The sequence below is a fragment of the Corvus moneduloides genome, chromosome Z (assembly GCF_009650955.1).
Source record: "Corvus moneduloides isolate bCorMon1 chromosome Z, bCorMon1.pri, whole genome shotgun sequence".
NCBI lineage: Eukaryota > Metazoa > Chordata > Aves > Passeriformes > Corvidae > Corvus > Corvus moneduloides.
The window spans coordinates 53,887,927-53,908,115 of NC_045511.1; the positions used below are offsets into that span (position 1 = coordinate 53,887,927).

Here is a 20,189-nt window from a genome sequence, read left to right on the forward strand (position 1 = left end):
TCCAGTTGGCCATATTTTTATTTGATTCCTTTTTGTAAAATGTACTGCATTCTGTCCAGATGTCTGGAAAGTGATGGAATTACTTTATGCTTTTCTCTTTCGAACAAACTTCCAGCCCATTTATTTTGTTTAAGTAATTTCAACTGTACCTGAACTGATGTCAATAAGAATTATAATGGCATGTGCTACAGGGTTTGAAGATTTTTTTAATTCCATGTGGTAAGTTGCTTATGAAATGAGCGTGTAGCCGTCAGAAAATACGTCTTATTTTTATGTTTATTGTTACTGGCTTACTGCTACTACTGAGCATTCAAAAACAGATTCCAGAAAATATTTTACGTATGAAGTACAATGTCATTCTGAACTGATACTATAGCAGCAATGATGGTGACCAGGAATAAGCGAATGTAAGTGCTGCTGTAATTACATATTCCCTTAAGTGGAAGAGTTACTACCTAAATCTTACCTTCTTCCAAAATTATTTTTTTTGTGAGATCACTGGAAAAAGGGAAATAATATTTTTACGTTAACTCTTCCTGCAAGCTTCAATTGTGTCTCCTCTGTGTACATTTCAGGTTTCAGTTTGCCACTCATTGATGCACATTAAAGCATTTACTTGCAGAATCTAACTGCATTCAAGCAGTTTTTATTTTATGTCATGCAAATCACACTATCACTTTTCAGATAACTGCTCTATTTATAGCTTTGGAAAGAGGTTTTTGTTTTGTTGGGATTTTTTTAATTTCTGACAATGACCGGAGATCAGATTCCTCTTCACTTGTACGCATGTTCAATTAGGAGCCTAATGCATGTTACGAAATTTTAAACAGCAGGGAGTGGTAAGTACCAGATCCAAAAGCAAGAGGTTAGCAGGCAGATCTTGAAAACATGGGGAGTCAATCACATATAACACAGGAATGCTGACATAGTTAAGTACTTGCATAAACCACATCTATGTTCAAACCGGTACTGGTTACCAACTTTTTGATTATATTTTAACTGCTATAGCTTCTCTAAAGTGGATGAATGTGCATTCAATCTAGACTTAAAACACAACTGGTAGCTTACTTCACTAAATTTTATAATCCCTGCTTCAGTCTGTCCTTATAAATGGAAATTCCTATTGAGTTTGAATACTTAATACTCTGTACTTTTGCAATCAGCTAAATATTCCATACACACAATTAGTACTTGCATAGTACCCTTTCTATGTACATTTATGTGTTATAGAACTGTAACATCTAAAACTCTAGTTTTGTTGTGCTGGCTAGTTATATAAAATGCTCCTGGCTTTCTGACACAAAGCAGTAATTGTTCAGGAATCTTTACTTTCAATAGGTTATATAAGAAAATAATTCTAACACTTGATATGCAGTGTAACATTACAAATGCATAATGTTTTTATATCCTCATTCATATTAAATCCAGGTTGTCTGTATCTACTTACCAAGCCACTTGTCAATTGCATTCTCATACTTTTTTTGGTCCTTTAACCAGTCTTGATGCCACCTAAGGTTCGCAATAACACTTGAATAATTGTGACCCAAACTTTGTTTCCAACTGATAAACTGTTGTTTGTTATACTCCTGAACAGAAGAAGAAACCTTTGGGTAGTTTACTATAGAGCGAAGTACTTTGTCCAAGGAAAGTACAATTACTGGGAATGTTATGGCAACATTTGTAAGCTCATCTGGATCAGCAGTAAGGTCTGGAACAAACAAAAAGTCAGTCAAGATTCAATTTGCAATATAGTAAATTAATGAGTTATTCAGGACATAAAAGTAGCGTACCAAAGAGCTGGGGCGGTACTGAAGAGCCATCCGAGTATGTGATGTATTTCCACCTGCCAGCTCTCAGCATATACATGGAGGAGTTCACATTGCAGCCGTGGAACTCACTCAGCACCCATGAGGGTCGAGGCCCTCTGGGTGACGCTTGGCTCTCAGCCTTTTCATGTAGCAGCGGTATAAGAGAATATCCACTGAGGTTCTGTGGGACAGGGATTCTTGCTATATCTAAGGAAAGATATACAAAATCAAAATGCTACTGCAGTTATCATGATTCAAAAAGCCTAACAAAATTCTACCAGTGTCTGAATGTAAGTTTTATTTTGATAATAAAACGTGCACTCCTAATTATTATCCTAAAATACACAATAAAAAATACCTTAAGGAACTTCCCAAGGCAAGCTGCCCATCATCTTGATCAAATGTATTGTCTATCTGTATAACTCAACCTTTAACAGAAGTTTGTGAAAAGGGATCACAATAGCCTCCTTTGATGGATGGTGCTGTTTTATTTCTTAATCATGGGTGCAAAGATTTCTTTTTTGCTCTGACTACATAAGGCAGGAGAAAAAGAATGTCATAGCATGAAAAGACCCTAAAAGCTCCACATCCAACATGTTGTAACCATTTATTTCTTTAACAATAATGGTGCTAAGCTTCTCTGTAGCATTCTTCATTAGTGAATAATTAAATGCTTTATAAAAGGTGGCCATTATGGTTATCACGTACAACTGGTGGAGACACTTGAGGAGCAGGGCCACTTGCTTCTCTGGCAGGACTGGAGATAAAGATGATATCAGAGGTGGTATCAACATAGTGCATGTACAGAAAACACTGGATGACTCCATAGCCTACCAGACGGCCACTAGAAGATGCTGTTATATCCATAAGCCCCTTTAGCACCAACTTACACCACAAGTTTCTCTAGCTCCCAAAAATCAGGTTAAAAGCCTGCAAAGGTTTGTCAGAAACATTCTGAAAAACATAGCTGAGAATCCCAAGCATGTCCTAAAAACCATGTATGACAGTACTGCTATTTTTAATCCTCCCACTGAACATCATCTCTAGTAATTCAAAATTCAAAGCTTTCCATTTCACAGAGCGCCATGGTAGTATTTAATGTGTTCTGTGTTGAGTGGTGATACTGTATGCATATAAATCGCTCATAGGTGACTCTTTCCTTCATCAGCGCATGTCTTCCTTTTTGTCCTCTATCCAGCCAGCATCTCACTAAGTACTAGGAAGGCCTATAATGTGTAGTAAACCCAGCAAGCACCTCCCAGGCATGCATGGGCAAAAAACTTGAACAAATACATACTACATTTGAACAAATGAAAAAGGGATATAGGCTGTTCTGTCATCCTAAACCAGTAATGCTATTACTTGCAGTAACTGCATTCTCTATGCGCAAAGAATGTTCCAGCCACCTTCAGCAGCTCCTTCTTTTCCAATAGAGAGCCAAAGGTACTTCCATACAGACCCACAAAGCTAACGCTGCCTGCAGGAAAGATGATGCTACATCCTGTTACAAAATGCAAGAGCTGTTGCACTTTTGACTGTACATCCGTATGACACAGATCCTGCTGGAATCAAAACATTTGCACTTATTCTTAAAACTAGTGCAGGAGGCAGACAGGAGAAAAGCATTTGCATGGCATCTTAAGACATATTATTTCCCTGAGACAACGCAAAGCAAAGGGATTAAATCTGTCACAAAAATAGACTCAAAATCTGTTTCCTCAGTAGTCAGCAGCAGCATGCAGACTGAGGACACAATACATGATACAGATGGCTCTTCAAGTTTTCATTTTCATCACACATGCCTTTTTGACATTCAGAGTACAGGGAAGGGGAACTGCCAGAACAGAAGCAATGGATTATGCACACAAACTTCTGGGGGAAAAAAGCCCCAAACACAAAAAAAACCCCAGGAGGAAAAGATGGAAGGATGCTAAACCATCTGACCAAAGAAGAGATTTTTAACATTTTACATAGGATATCATAATTTATATAAGACCCGTATCTAGTACAGATATATATGCATAACAATTTGATATCAAAATTTGGAAGAGAAAGTCACTCAGATTTTATATCTTATTTTTAACTGGATAACTGATTCAAAAGTTTTGAGAACACACAGACAGATAAATAACTTCTGTTTAGTTTTTAGAAAATCAACCTAAAACAATTTAGAAGTGGATTTTTCACTGACATTTACTGCTAGAAGTACAGTTTTATTTACTCATGTTCTCAAGCTAATTGCAGTGACACCTCTTAGAGAGCAAGCCTTCCAGACTGGCTTGAAAACAACATTTTTCTGATTGGTAGCCTAAAAGATCACAGATAAAGCCTCAAAAGGTAACTTCACCTGATGTATAGTTCCAATCAGAATCATCTCTTGCATGATTAATCACAGATAACTGTTCAAAAATTCCCTTTTAGAAGTGATTTTAGTTTTCTATTTAATTCCCTGTCTCATACTGAGTGTTTTCCTATCTCATAGGGTAAGAATGGATATCCATTATCACAGCTTTTTATGCTTGCCCTGATCAATTGTACATTTCCTATACAAAGTTTTCATCACACTTCTTCCACATGACCCTTTACAAAAGACATTCCTTGAAGAAGCTAATGCAGCTAAGTTAATGAACCTGTCAACCTTTTGGATTTAATCTCATCTCTGGATGCACTTACACTGTAATATCTATAGTAAACGGTTGGGTATGAAGGCTAGCAAGGATTATTCATATCTAAAATGGGTTTTATCCCCTTTTTTTTTGGTAACAAATAATCCTGTATGTAATCAGTCGGTGTAATTATGTGGGTGACAGTAACAGTAATATGGAAGATCATCAGTTTATTTTATTTTTTCATCAATTTTTTACTTTTCCTATTAAGTCCATATATATGCTCCGCAGATAAATTATCTCCTGTTGTGTTACAATATTGCCTCAAAGTGGAGACATAATTCTGACTATGATACAAATGCAGAATAATAATGGTAACTGGGAAAAAAATTGTCATCTGAAATTACTTAACTCACCAAGCATAGTAGGATATATATCCACAAGAGATACTACATTTGGTATTTGCTGCTGTTCCCTTACACCTGGCCCCATAACTACAAGAGGAACATGGGAACTTCCTTCATACATGCTCATTTTATAGAACTGACGGTGTTCCATAGCAAGTTCTCCATGATCTGCAGTGAACATAATGATTGTTTTTCCAAGAACCCCAGTATCTCGCAGAGCTGAAAGGATCTCACCTGCAACAACAAAAAGATACTGAAAAGGATACATTCAAAATACTGTTTCTAAGGTCTGTACTTGTAAAGTAGCATGCAAACTTCAAGGAACCCTCGTAGTCAGAGGAGGAAACTCCTCTCTTGTTGCACATACATTTGTGCAATGAAGACACAACATATACTCCTCTCTTTTTGTATGTACATTTGTGCAACAAAGACAGGGCCAAGATCAATGAAGTTGGCAGTTAAGCAAAGCACTTAGGCATCTTAAATATTAAAACTCTAGGATGATTCAGGCCTAAACATACTGGTTAAAATATGTTACAAAATTAAAATCCCAGTGCAGTTACGTTGCAATCCCTTCATCCCCTAAAGCTGGTAGGCTTCCACTGATCTCTTTTCATTCATAAAATGAGGAAGACTAATTCTGTGTCTTTTACTTTACCAATCTAACATGCCTAAAAGATTAGCTTATTTAATCACGAATTTCATATTAGTATGCAAGCAAATTCTCGTTCATTCATGGTCACTTTTCAAATTAAGAAATAAAATACTATAAATTAAGACCAACTTGCATTGTAAATTTTCTATCTGTAGACCTTCCTGCAAACCCTGAAGAATTCTGAATGTACAATTAATTATTTCTTTAAAACTTTCAATAATATGCTGCTAAGGGACACTCCAAATGTAACCTTATTGCTCAGTTGCTGTGTAACAGCTGTTATCCAGTCTACCCATTTGAAATCAATCTCTAAGGAGAACTACTTATGCCCTAAAATGCATCTTTTCTTCCAGCTCGGCTTTTACAGTCTGTCCCCTTCACAAAAATGTTTCCATTATTTCAGTTAGCACTTAATCAAATAGATTTAGTTCCTCTTGTACATGGGTGTCCTGGGAACAGAGGAAAGGAGGGGTGGAGTTTCCAGCACTGTTTAATAACATACCACTTATGTCATGGAGGGGGCATGGTTTTCAGCAGGAAACACCAAGGTGCGAAGTTGATTCAGTCTTACCTCAGTGAAGGAAAGGTGTCAACTGCTCCCTTAACTGTTGCTGAAGCCACAGGAAGCTCGACAAGCTGTAACTATTTTGCAGGAGCAGCGGGAAGATGAGACAAGCCACTGCTGCCACCACTGCTGCTACTACTTCTGCTGCCACTGTCAGGGCCAGCACTTTTGGCAGCAGGACCTTTTCTTTGGATGAATTATCTTTCCAGGTTTTGTTTTGTCCCTGTTTTCCATTGTTTCCAGGCTGGGGGAAGGATATCAAACTGCAGTTTGCTTCATTGCTTTTGTTTTCCTGAGCCTCATGGTCCAGTGTGGAGGGGATGGGGATGACAAGCACCACCTTGCCTTTGTCTGGGTAAAACCACACTGGGTACTCTCTTTGGGGAGCGTTTTTGCTTTTTCGTTGGTGAATATCCTTCCTTTGGGTAGAGCACTCTCCCTTTGTGTCCTCTTTTGTACATAGTGTTGTGTTTATTTTGAGTGTTTCAGCAAAATTGTTGTTCCCATTTGTGGTCTTTCCTAGTATTTCCTGTGCTGTCAAAAGAGGATAGGGGAGGAGGGGCAGCTTGTGTGGGGTTAATTTTCCCACTGGGTTTTAAACCAGTGCAATGGGTTGTGCAATGTTTTGCTGCAGTTACTGGTTTTCTACAGAGCCTCTGACTGCTGGCTGTGATTACTTTTCAGAGTGCTCTCAATTCACCTAAAAGGCTAATCCATCATTTATCATATAGACTGATGAAGCAACTTCCATGACTTACTCCCAGATCTGAATTGGGGTGTTTTGTTTTCTACTTTTTTCCCCCAAAGATCAGCCCTATCTGCATTTTCTTTAAAGACATCAGAACTAGAACACCCACTGTGTAATAAGACATTTCCTACCCAGCATGGCATCCGTCTCTGCACACATAGCATAATAAAATGCTCTAATATTTCTCACTTCTTCCTTTGTAAACTCTCCTGTGCAATTCTTGGTGTACGATGAGTAATAGTCTACTGGATGCATCTCTGAAAGAGAAGACCACTTGGGTATTTTAATAGCTTCATAATTTACCTAAAAATAAGAGGAAATTAACATCACTTTAGCAACTGAATTAAACAAGTTTTCTAACACAGATTTAATTTCAAAAATTATAGCATAAATTCACAGTTCTCAATTTGTGGCCCAGGAAACACCAGCTGTTTATTTGTTACACAGTACTGCTACCTCCTCCATACTTCCCCACAGCTTCCAGAGGTAAATGGTTTTTTAAAAACTTATAACAATCAGCTAGAAACTAAGGCAAGGAGCCACAAATATGTGCTTCACCAGCTGCTGCATATTTTTAAGAGAGATAGCACAGAACAGTCTTCTAGAGTAAGTACAGAATATTGGCATAGAGTCTTCATAACTGTGCAACAACTATAAACCTCATGGATCTAAAAGATTGGGTGTTATGTGGGACTAGAGAACAACATGGAAAATCATGTATTCCAGGAAAGCTCCAGGACAAGTCTTGGCATCTTGATAAAAAGAACTGACTATTTTAATCCAATTTTCTAATACTTTCTACATGTTTCTACAGATGTCAGTTCATTTAGTTATAAAGAAATGCAAGATCAGTGTGATACTAAAATCTATTTCAAGTAGTATTGGATTTGTATATTCAAATTAGGTATAGTCACAGATACTGCCTGCTTCAGTACTAGCTTTAGAGTCTTGAAATTTGACATACACATTTAGCCTTGGCTGTCATACTTGTAAATATTCCCTTAAATAAAGTGCTGCATTTAACAGTTAATTACTTGTATACTGCAGACTTAAAGCACAAACTAACACAAAGCAGAGAATATGTAATCCTAGTATGGAAAAATTAAATTTATTAAATACTAAACCCACACCCATTGCCCTCATTTACCTCTGAAAATCTCTAACAAACAGACCTGAGGACTAGATCATAGCACAGCAACTCCAGTGTCTGTAAAGCACATCCTAGGGCTGCCCCAGACATGGGCAGCTGTCTGGGGAGCTAGCAGTACGATGTCTGTCTCTTGAGAACATGGTGTATCTTTGGCCACCAGAAATGTTAATGGCCTTGAGTTCCCACAACATTCCATCTCCCACAACAGACAATATTCTCTCTTAATATCTAGTGAATATATTAAGTCATAGAATCACAGAAATAGGTGAAAGGTTGGAAAAGACCTCTAAGATCATCGAGCCCAAACACTAAACCACTACTGCCAAACCCACCACTAAACCATGTCCCCAAGTGCCTCATCAACATGTCTTCCAAATCCTTCCAGTGACAGTGACTCCATCAGTGCACTGGGCAGTCTGTATCAATGCTTGACAAGTCTTTCAGTGACAAAATTTTTGCTAATATCCAATCTAAATCACCCCTGGTGCAACTTGAGGCAATTTCCTCTTGTCCTCTCGCTTGTTACTTGGAGGAAAAGCCCGACAGCTAAACAAGTTGATAAGACTGCAAGAGTTCAAGTGCCCACAGCAATAACACCTGTCTTTGTAACAGTCAAATAGAAACACCAAAATGTAAGTTTCCTTAGGATCTACAGGAAACACACTGCTAGAAGAAATCATGAAGATAAAAATAACACTGCTTCAGTCATTTTCTTATTGCTAAAGGTCCTTGGCTACATAAAGTTACATTTTGGACTTTGCAAATGGTATTGATTAGCTGCTTAAGATATGAGAGGAATAAGCGTCCCTCTCCATCCACGATTCTTTTCTACAGGACTACAACCTAGTTTTAAGGATTCACAAAGACACAGTCCTTTTGTCTGTCTATCGTAATGTCCTGGGTAACCCAAAGTGTTACTGTATTCCATATCTATTTGTCATTAAATTGTCACTGTCTCTTTAAGACCTGCAGCAGGGCTGGAACCAGAATTGGAGGGCAGTCGGGAGGTGCCAGTCCCTTTTAAATGTCAAGGAATGCAAGCTGACTTCCTCTTTTGCTGAGGGGGGAGACTCCCCTTCAGAAGGGGTTGATTCTGGTGGGTTTCTGGGCCTACAATTGTAGCAATTCGGAAAAACTGCATTTAGCAATCAGAAACCAGGTTTCTGGTGATCTTTGCAAACACTGTGGCAGTGAAGCTTGAGCAGGTCCCTGGGGTTTGGGCCACCCCACATCAGTGTCCAGAGACCAGTTCCCCCACTCCCTTCCCCAACACACCAGCAGGTCAGAAGGCACCAGCACCAACACCAGCAGAGTCCGGCGGGCAGCAGGAGGAAGCACCAGGCAGCGGTGCTGATCCCACACGTGTCAGCACTTCCCATCTGCCACTAGAGCTTCATAAGCTCCAACCTTCCCAGAAGGGTTGGCTGCCATCCTTTCCCTTTTTTTCCTGGAGTGCACGGTCACCCATGGCAGGTGCCACCTTGGAATGGGTCTGACACCATTGCCCTGCAGGCGGTCAGCAGTGGGGGGATGTCAGATTGGAAGGAGGCAGTACCCCACCAGTTTGGGGGTCTCTTTGTTCCCGTGGAGCTTCTGAGATTCAGCAATTTTGTATCTAGTGATTATTCACTGCTATTTTTTGCATGTTGCTGTTTCGCTTGCTAGTAAACTGTTATTTTTTCACTTATATCTACTGGTATTGGTTCCCTATTGGTGGAAAGGGATTGGTTGAAACCAAGGGGAGGACCTCATTTTAGAGTGTCGACCTTTTTGAATCGTCTTAAACCAAGACACATAATTCATAACTAGGAAAGAGGCCACGTGCCCTAAAAAATGACAGCTTGTGCAAAATACAGGGGACCATCTGCTTAACAACCCAGAGTTTCACAAACATACTATGTTGATACTCTGTCCTGTATTACAGCCCCAATAAACAAGGTATTTAATTCAGTTCTTCATCTATGTGGTCAAACTTCATGAGATTATCTTTGTGATTTTAAAAGACTGTTTCTTCCATGACCAAAAAAGAGCTACATCACAGAAAAACCAGCCAATGGTCAATAAATGGTGGCCCACACAACGCAGTATGTACACATAGTGGTGGGAAGGACCCCAGCAAACTGTGAACTTAAGGCACTCTGACTGGATACAGGATGACAAAAATTCATCAAAGATGTTATAATTCTGCCAGTGATTTGAAAAAAAGTACCTATGCTTCCCAAGACACCTCTAACCTAGCAATTAGCACCCAGCAAGTTTTTCTTAATAACTAAGCTAGACCTTACTTTTTGTAAATGAAAGGGGCTTTTTTCCCCATGCTCTTCCTCTCCCCACAAACTTCTCACCATTCCCAGAACAACCCACAACCCTCACGATTATGAAAAAATTCAAATCTCTCAATATTCATTGAAAATCCTTTTTTTTTCTAAGTATTTGTATTTTTGGTACACCTAAATAAAGAGATATAGCAGCTCTCCAGTGGAAAAGGCCATAAGTCATATAAATTGCATATGGAGGGGCTTTTTGAAGTATAAAGTCTTATCAACCTAATTCTAATTCTGCAGCTGCAGAGAATATTAATGCCTTTCTGCAATGAAAACTATCGTAATACATTTATATTTTATGGCAGATAATGGTACCTGGGGACCATACAAGACAGAGAAAAAGTATTTCTTCTTTGGAATGGCGTGCTATTTGTTAGCTTTACACATACAGACATAAGGACACTTTCTTGTGCTTGAAAACCTACAGTAGCACAGAAAATGTTAACAGAAAAGAAAGACTTCGGTTGTGTCTTATGTTGCTTCATGTTCTAGGTTCATACTGCAGAAAAAGTCAATCTGTCACTGTAAAACTCACACAAAATTATTACATATAACATCATTTCTAACAAGCAAAATACAGAATGTTCGTAACAATGAACACTCAGACCATTAGCAAAATTAATTTACAGCTAAGAAGAGCAACAATCTTATTTTTCTTAATCTGTTTCTAGCCATTGAACTCCATACTTATTTATTGATTCAATGAATACTGCTAACAAACCTTTTTCGACAACAGAGAGAAATTCCTCACTTCTTTTTGCTTAGCCTTTAATCAAAAATCTAACATTTCACTAATCTCATACTTTCTTACTCTGTAGTGAAATATCAAAACTGTGTCTGTCTTGAAAATCAGGAATAAAATACTATTTGTTAGTAAGTACAGTTACTAAAAAAATTATATTTAAATTTTGTCATCACATACCTTTTCAAGCCAATAGGGAGATGTTAAAAAGGTAGAGGATCCAAAATTTTCTCCCGCATAGGGTGATGGATACGGATGTGGTAAATTTAGTCCCAAGTAAAGAATAAATGGTTGAGTAAGATTAACAGCTTCTTCCTTTATCCAGTTTACTGCTTTATCAGTATTCCACCAATCTTTTTCCATCACTCTAACATGCTTCTTATGGCCTGTAAGTTTCACCATGGGTCTTCCTTCTTGTCGGAGCAGGAAGTCAACATCCCTAGTCCAAGCTTCCACACGGTTACTGAAAATACATACACAAGTCACATACTCAGCAGAAAATGCTTTCCTCACTTTTTCGCCAAGCAAAAAGCATTATGAATTCCTGAAGAACTTCCCCTATACTTTTACCTGTAATCTATTTGCAATTCCTGCATGAAGGAGAACTGTTATTCAATTGAGCAATAACAATTGCGCATCTATTTTATACTCAGACCTTCAGCTTTTTTATTTCTGCTTCTGAACCTTCTTTCTTATTTATTACCACTTCATGTCAGAATGGCTCTTCTCACATCTACAAAATAATACTTAGAAACAGCACTCCATCTTGTGGACTCTTCTCTGCATTCAGGCGCAGATTCACACACCATTTATTTGTAAACTGGGCCTGAGATTTTTATTTGAAAGAGTCTAGAAGGAAATAACTTGCCTGGTGAGGCTGCCTTTAGAAACAACATTCTGGATGTGGATTGTACTATTAATTAAACACACTTTAGGCAAAAATCTGTAATAACGTTTTCTCTTGTATAATTGCTTTAGATGTACTCCATAAATCCTATCAAAGGAATAACAGAAAAGGGTGTAAAGAAAGAAAAAAGGGGGGAAAATGGCAACATTTTAATGATAAAATATTTTTTGAACAGATTTTCGAGTATCATGGCAATTGTTATCTCTCTAAAACACTAGAAAATCTGAGCCGCAAATGTCCTTGTTTCTATGCTACTGTGAATGATGGTAGACACTGCTGAGAGGCAGACCATCCAAAATCTTGACTAATCTTCATCTTGCTCATGGCAATTTCAATATAACCAACCAAATTATAAAGGAAAGTATAAAACTGCGCAAAGTTTGATCACATACTTTTAACAAAACACAGCATTATTATAGTTTAAAGAGCATCTAACGAGTTTTATCCCCAAAGGAATTTTACCAGTGCACTTTAACTTCCAGAGAAGCTATTCAGAATTATCTATAACAATTCTTTTTATCATTTTAACTCCTTGCTTAGGCTCACACTTTCAACCTAAACAGGCTTAAATAAATTACTTAGAATAAATTAAGGTATCTGGTTTATAGAGAAAGCATGTTGCATAAACATTAAAATGAAATTATTATAAAGGAGTGTGTGTGTGAGTGTGTCTAATGGCAGCTAATGTCGTAACACTAATTTATAGAGAAAAAAACATTATGTAGGCCATAAGCCAGTCTGGTTATCCAGTCAGACTGAAATTAGGATCATGTTTAAAGAACAAAATCCCCTCAAAACTAAAAAACGAAATGTTAAGTAACTTAAACCTGTTTCCTATTAAAGAAAAAGCTACTCAACACTGGACATCATCATTAATCAGTGAGATAGAGCACGTTCATAAAAATGACACAGAATGAAGATTCCCCTGCAAGCCCATGGAGAAGATCTCAGTGTGGAAGGCTGTCCCTCTGCATGGACAGTCCATGGAACACCTGCAGCCTGTGGAGGACCCCAGACCAGAGCAAATGGATATCCAAAGAAGGCTGTGATCCTGTGGAAAGCCTGCACTGAAGGGGACTTCCAGCAGGACCCGTGGACCTGCAGAGAGAGGAACCCATGTTGGAGTAGGTTTACTGGCAGGACTGGGGGTACCCACACAGGAGAAATCTGTTCCTGAAGGAGCGCATCCCATGGAAGGGACCTATGCTGGAGCAGTTTGTGAAGAACATCAGCCCATGGGAAGGACTCACTTTAGAGAAATTAGTGGAGGACTGTCCTTTCAGTGGGGCAGGGACCACACACTGAAGCAGAAGAATGTGAGGAGTCCTCCCCCTGAGGAGGAACAAGTGGCAGAGACAGTGTGTGATGAACTGACCATAGTGCCCACTCCCAAATTCTTGTGCTGCTGACAGATGTGGTAGAGAATTTGGAAATTGAGCCTGGGTACAAGGGAAGTGTGGGGGGAAAGCGTTTTAAGATTTGTGTTTACTTCTCATTGCCTTACTGTGGCTTCTAATTGGCAATAAATTAAATTAATTTTCCTGAGTTAAGTCTGTTTTGCCTGTGTGCCTGAGCGATCTCCTTCAATCCTTATCTTCACCATTGAATCATTGTTTTTACTCTTTCCTGCTCAGTGGAGGACATGGAGTCATAGAACAGTTTGTTCTATCATGATGGCCCTGGTGTCCATCCAGGGTCAACCCATCAAAACAGCACAAGTCTGTGAACACTTATAACCTTCAAAAAAATCCCACAAAACTGCTGACACTTAACATTTTGTGACAGTAGACTTAATATTTATTATTAATAGTATGGGTTTTTGTTCTGCTTTCCTACACTGTTAGTAAAACCAGGAAGTCAGGAAGTCTTAAGGCAAGGCAAAAACAGTCTATGAATTTCACTTAGGGAGCAATACCAGTGATAGAAAATAACCATTCATGTTGGGTAAAACCAGTTTTTGTATCGCCTTTCGACTACAGGTAAAAGTCAAAGTGCAGCTGCATGTGATATGCTTGCTTCTCCATAAAGTTGCAGGACAGATCTCTGCTAGGTACCTAATACAATTTCTTTTAAATTAAAGCTACTGTAATTTCAACTGGAGACTGAAACTACATGACAGACCACTACATGATTTGTTCACTGCTGTCCATTTCATAGCAGGAGACTCCACCTGATTACCTTACTGAATGATGTCCAGAAGTAAAGTCCAGTTTCCCAAACTTCTGTGCACGGTAGCCATGCCTCTCCATGAGATCCATCCATGTTACATAATCTGGATCTAGACCTTTGAAGTTATTCCAAGATTCTGTTAGATGAGTGAAAAGACCACTCCACATAGCTGGGGGAAAAAAAAAGATGAGTGATCAGTATCCCCTAGCTATATGATTGAGAAGGGATTAATCTTCTCATTGTTATAGAGGTTAAAAGTCCAAAGTGTGATACAATAGAATAAGGACTACAAAGTATTACTCTTCCAAATCTTATTTCATAATCAATACAAGTAACAAAGTTTACTCAAATAATCCCCAGAATTGCAGAAGGTTCTATCTTTCCAGGTGCTATTAAATCATTAAATCAAGTTGTAACTAGATCAGAAAATATTCTTTTTGATATCTGAAAGAAAATGGCATGGTAGCACAGATCCTGATGAAATAATCCTGTATTTACATGTGTTTCAGAGTATTATTTCCCCTTACCACAGTTAGATTTAATGTGAGTTTATTTGTGGACAGAATTACAATATAGTATTTTCATAAATACTATATGCCCTTAATTTTATTCTTTTTAGGTAATCTACTTCACTACCAATTGTAGAAACAAAGCGAGAATATTAAAGAAGATACCAAGGAGAAATGAAACCAAGGGAAGAGTTGCAAAGGAACTATAAGGGAAGATTTTTTTAGTGAATTCCTATGTCTTTGCAGCTTATCAAGAATCATTCACTCTTTCCAATGCTAATTTAGAGTTAAAGGTAGTCCTAAAATGAAACTAAGTCATTCTACAAGCAATAAAAATATCCCGTAATCAAAGTGCATCAACCCCACATGGCAATACTCCTCCTTTCCCCACCCCGAAGTCCCCTTTCCCACCATCTCTTCTGGTATCATCCCTGACACCTCCACAACAGACGAACCCTCAGTTCCTTGCAGGTGTCCAAACTACTGGCTAAAAAAGAGATATCCTGCTGGATCAGAGCCCCACATATGAGCTCAGTGGTCATGGCTACCTATAATGCTACACATTATTGATGAATTACTGAATTCATTATGCAGATTTTTTCTCACAGGAGTACTAACCTGCCATTTTCACAAACTTATTAAAATTAAATAACTTAACACAAAGTTATTGCTCTTAGCAACAAAAATTGGCCAAAAGACTCAAGCATAAAGAAAAAGAAAAAAAGGCTGACAGCTTGTTCATGTAACGTCACTCACTTAAAATGTGACTGTGACAAAAAGAAATGGGGACTAGGTTATCAATAAAAGGAATATTAAAAATGTAACAGTATATTTGACAGCCTTTGCCTGCTGCTTCTTTCAGCATATGCTTTTAGAGAAAGGGGGATCTCTTTTTATAGCTGCAGATGAAGGTCAAGGAGCTGTTGCAAAACAACTGAAAAAGGTAAAAATGTTTTAAGATGCAACATTTGGTTGAATAACATAGTTTCCTTCTATCTTTCTAGCAAATTCTGCAAGTGTGAAATTGAACAGAGAACAACAATTGCATTAAGTAAAGAAAAACATGGAAGTATTCAATTAAAGCTACCGAAAGATACATCGTGTGTCTAGAAGACAGTGGTAACAGCTACCGCTTCTTTCAGTTGTTACTATTTCTTGCTCTCTGCTGAATACAGGAAAGATATTTATTAACTTTGTATTGGGAAGAGAGAGTAGTTCTGAGGGTAGTTTCAGCACTGCAGCAGAACAAATCAATAATCTCTCTATAAATCCTCAAGATTTTCTAAAAATCTGAAGCTTCAGTGGGGTTCATAAAAAGATTTGTGAGCTTACACTTAACTGAGAAAAGGAGAACAAAAAAATAGAAAGAAAGAAGGAAACAGAAGAAACAGAAGAGATAAACAGATGAAAGAGAAGAACACCATAAAAATCCAGGCACAAACAAAAAAAAAAATGGATCTTACTGAAAACCAAACCAAATCCCTCCCAATTAAATAATTACCCTCCCATCATTACTGTATGTTTAAATTAACATGTGCAAGCATTTATCTGATGTTTTACTTGGTTCTACCTGCGCGGGAAGGACAACAAATTGGAGAGTTGGTGTAGGCATTGAGAAAGACAGTGCCGTGTCTTTTCATAAAATTTATGGAAGGTAAATCCACAGTCTGATTCCCTGGAAAAAACGTCAAGCGTCCATCCTGCAATTAAACAGACAAAAGCAACACATAAACAGCATCAGTGCAAACTATCAGCTGCGTTAATTAATATACTTGTTACCTTGGACTTGTGTTGCTCAAATGCTGCCAATTCTACACAGGTATGGAAAACAGAGTTGAGAAGCTCTAAGTAGATCAATATAAAATGGATCACTTTTGAAAAAGTGCAGTGGAAAAGATAACCGGGCTTCTTTATAGTTAAATTAATTCCCTTGTATCACTACACATATTCCAAGCTGCAGTTCTTCAGGGGTGGGGTCCTACAATGACACATTCCATGGGAATAGGTATGGTGAAAGGTAACAAGGAGTAAGGCTGAATCCCAATGTAGATGTGTGCACTAGCACATATTTCTGTGAAACCACCACTGAACCCTCATCCTTTTTAAAAGTTTATCCACACCATTTCTTTGTGAACTTCTTTGGAACTATGGACTGGAAAAGTGATCAGAAAGCTAAAGGAAGGCTCTTCTTCCACTGAAATGCCACCCACAATGATTCCCTTTTGACACTTTCACAGCGCTAATTTCATTTTCACCTATTTGTTTAGACAAACAGATAAGTGACAGTGCATCTGCAGTTTTAACTGCAGAAAAAAGCAATTCCCACTACTGGTGGTTTCCCACTGGCAGAAATACTCTTGGATAACACAGCATTGCAGAGAGTCACTTCATTTGGCACCAGTAGAGCTAACTGCAGCATCCCAGCCTCTGAAATCAGCTCATATCAGAACATGGTAAATGAGCAATCACCTAATTTTGTATACTACTACAAATGGCAACTTGAACAAGGACTCAGTAGGACAAACCAGAAATAAAGCTGTAATATGCAACAGGAACTTGAACGAAACTTTGGGCTGAAAGCGCTCTTTGGAAAGTTGTCCTGGCTCCAGCCAGGACAGGATTGTTTTTTGCAGTAGCCAGGAAGGGACACAGCTACCACACGGAGGTTATTGTGTATCTCATGTCATTTTCCAGGAACAGGGGAAGGGGTCCCTTCCAGGTCAGGGGAGTATGGTGGCAGTCAGGTACTGTTGGGCTCTGCACGGTATAGGGATGAGGGTTCAAATGTGAATCACTCATCTCCCTTGTACATTTTTGTTACTAATGTTGTTGCTGTTACTGTTCTTTCCTTATCTCATTGCTGTTTCTAGTAAATTGTTCTTACCCCAACCCATGACCCTCATCTTTTGTGCCTCCAATTCTCCCCTCCAGCCTGCTGCAGTGGAATGGGAAGATAGAGGAGCGAGCAAGCGGCACATGGTTTGGCATGAGTTCAGTGGGAACACTAAACTGGAAAATACCATTCCTAAACCATGACAAAAGTACACAACTGCTGTACAGTCCTGTCAATAACATTCTTAAGTTTGTCCAACAAAGTCTTGTTTGAACAGCTGGAGATAAGAGTTCCTTAACTGATACTGTGATACAATATTCAATGACACAGTAGCAAAAGAACTCTGTATACTTTCTGTCACAGTATGCTTGGTATACTGCCACACGACTATTGTTTCTATAGATAACAGGGTAGTCCATGAAAGTAGTAAGCGTCTTGAATTGGCTGAGAAGGTGGAAGCTCAACAGCTATTTCTGGAAATCCATCCTCTAAGAAGGATTGTGTAGGATTTCCAGGTTTTGAAATACCTAAGGAAATAAAATTTCTTTAATACAAACAAGCACCTTTCATCCAGGAACTTGAGTTGCATTGCAAGAAAAGCCTGTCATCCATCACACAGTTAATTTCAACAATTCAGGAGTTGAATTGCCTACTAGAACATTTCACCAGGAAACCCTTGGAATAGCACAATGCCTGATGTGACACAGCAGCAGAAAGCCAGCTGTTCAAGCAAAAGGTCTCTGTTCTGCAGGCCGAACACAGTCTGGTGTCACTGAGAAGAAAATTTTTGTCCCACTTGGCAAAATAGGTGTGATTCCTTCATAGGGAGTGTGACCCACAACAAAGGCAGGCACACTGTCTAATAAAAGTCCAGATCTTTTAACAGCGCGCTGAACTTAAGCTTTTTTTCCCAGAAAAACTTTTAGTTTCAACAGATCCTTTCTATCCTTTACTAGTGATATAATCAAAACGGTTCATCTACTTCTACCTTCAAATCCATCTCAGAAAAAAGCTTACACAACACAACATTTTTTTTACCACATTCTTCTTTGTATGCACTATGTAAATATGACACTTTGCAAAAACAGTACTTTGTTCTTATTTGTTTATGTAAGAATACCACAAACATTGTGGGTTTTACCTCTCTTTTTTGTAAGGGTTTCCTCATTAATCCCTGTAATATAGTTATGAGAATCTTCCTGCTTAAAAGGGACACACAGAAGTTCACTTAAGGTTTGTCTGCAGCCTCTATTAGCATCTGAAGATAAAATGGACATTGACTAACCCTCCGGACCTTAAATACTGTAATTTTAACTATTGGTAAGTAAGACTTCTAGTAAAAGCTGAACATTTGGAGAAAAAAACATGCATTATTTTGGAATATTAAGAGACACGATTTACTCATAATAAAATTAACAGAGAATAGAGTTAAAGGAAGGAAAGTCAATAAGGAGCTATGACATTAATAAAGAAGAAGCTATTTCTTTATCTTTGAAATCACAACAAATGTGTTTAAAGACAGGGTCTGAAAAAAGATAATACATGTTTACCAAATATTTAGGAAAAATTCATCCCAAGAAGGACAGGCAGCAGGCAAGAAGTCACCTGCTCTTTTCTGTGCAGTCAAGGATGGAATTCCAAGAAGGCTAAGAATCAAAACTTCTCAATAGTGAATGAGAAGTGATGAAATGTGAGAGCACCTGGAGCTTAACACCACAGAGCTTATGTTTGATTCCACACCAAGGAGCATTCAGTTGAGTTAGAAAAACCAAGGCTCCTCCGAGTAGAACCTACATTAAAGTGTTTCCAGTAACTGTGAAGATACACGCAAGGATTAGTATCTGTGAGTGGAAAATTTTCTATGTGTCTGATGATTAAACCAAATACATTAAAAAATCACTGTAATGAAGCCACTAGTTACCTATGGCTATACACATCTGACAAATTTATTGCGTTGTTATAAGAGCCTGAGTAAACCAGTATTTGATGCCAAATAAGTCAGTAATTTCATCTCTTATTACAGAAAATGTCTATGCCATTCCTTGTGGAGACCTAACATACTTAGGATTTACAATGGCAAGGATGACAGGGGTTTAGTGACCTTGCTTGCCATTTGGCTTTTCAAGTTAACAGCACCGCACTCACTTTGCACACCAGTCCTCTCCCAGTGACGGCTGCCCTGGCACGCCCTGCTCCCGCCTATTTTGTGGTGACAAGCCGTATCCAGACCGCGGGAGCCACCTGCGCAGAGGTTTTCGACTACTGTAATGCCTCTGATGCGAGAGTGGCGCACCCGGCTGGGAAGCAAGCTGCGTTTGGCTTGGAACACTCGAGGGCGCGCCCGCTGCCGCCGCCCCCGCCGAGCCTTCCGCCCCGCGGCGGAGCTGCGGGTAAACGCCGGCCTCGTGTGCGCATGTCTGTGGCTCCGGCCTGGGCAGTGCATCCGTATGGGAAGGGTCTTTAATCCTCCAGTGGTTCCGTCCAGGCCACCGCCGAGGGTTTCCCCGCCCTCTCTCACCTGTCAGGGTGCCCTTCCACGCCCGTTCACTTACCAAGGAGTCGCAGGCCACCAGCACCACGTTAGACCGGGGCTGGTCCCCGGGGGCAGTAGGCCGCGGCCTCGCTCCCGCCCCGGCGGCCATGAGGAGCAGCGCCAGCCTGGCTCGCCCCAGTGGCCCGCTGCCTCGCATCGGCCCGCCACCGTAGCCCCAGCTCCCGGACCGAGAGGAGCAGCGGCTCCGAAAGCAGATTCCGGAGCTCTGTCCA

At 39.2% G+C, this 20,189-nt stretch overlaps 1 protein-coding gene across 1 annotated transcript; it reads right to left on the reverse strand.

Annotated features, from left to right (window-relative positions):
- On the reverse strand, nt 1-20,136 carry ARSK (arylsulfatase family member K). Its single transcript, XM_032096055.1, has 8 exons — nt 19,976-20,136; nt 16,161-16,290; nt 14,091-14,250; nt 11,186-11,468; nt 6,921-7,092; nt 4,831-5,055; nt 1,791-2,015; nt 1-1,708 (listed from the first exon to the last, which is right to left on the reverse strand). Exons 1-8 carry the CDS (start codon nt 20,111-20,113, stop codon nt 1,440-1,442), a joined length of 1,602 nt encoding a protein of 533 aa, XP_031951946.1. The 5' UTR covers nt 20,114-20,136; the 3' UTR covers nt 1-1,439.
- Nucleotides 20,137-20,189: the final 53 nt, after the last annotated feature.

Coding starts and splice junctions, on each gene's coding strand:
- ARSK (XM_032096055.1), bottom strand. CDS start 20,113: ATGCGAGGCAGCGGGCCACTGGGGCGAGCCAGGCTGGCGCTGCTCCTC. Junction 11,469..14,090: donor TCTGGACATCATTCAGTAAG/GTAATCAGGTGG, acceptor ATGTATTTTCAG/TAACCGTGTGGAAGCTTGGA. Junction 7,093..11,185: donor CTCCCTATTGGCTTGAAAAG/GTATGTGATGAC, acceptor TCTTATTTTTAG/GTAAATTATGAAGCTATTAA.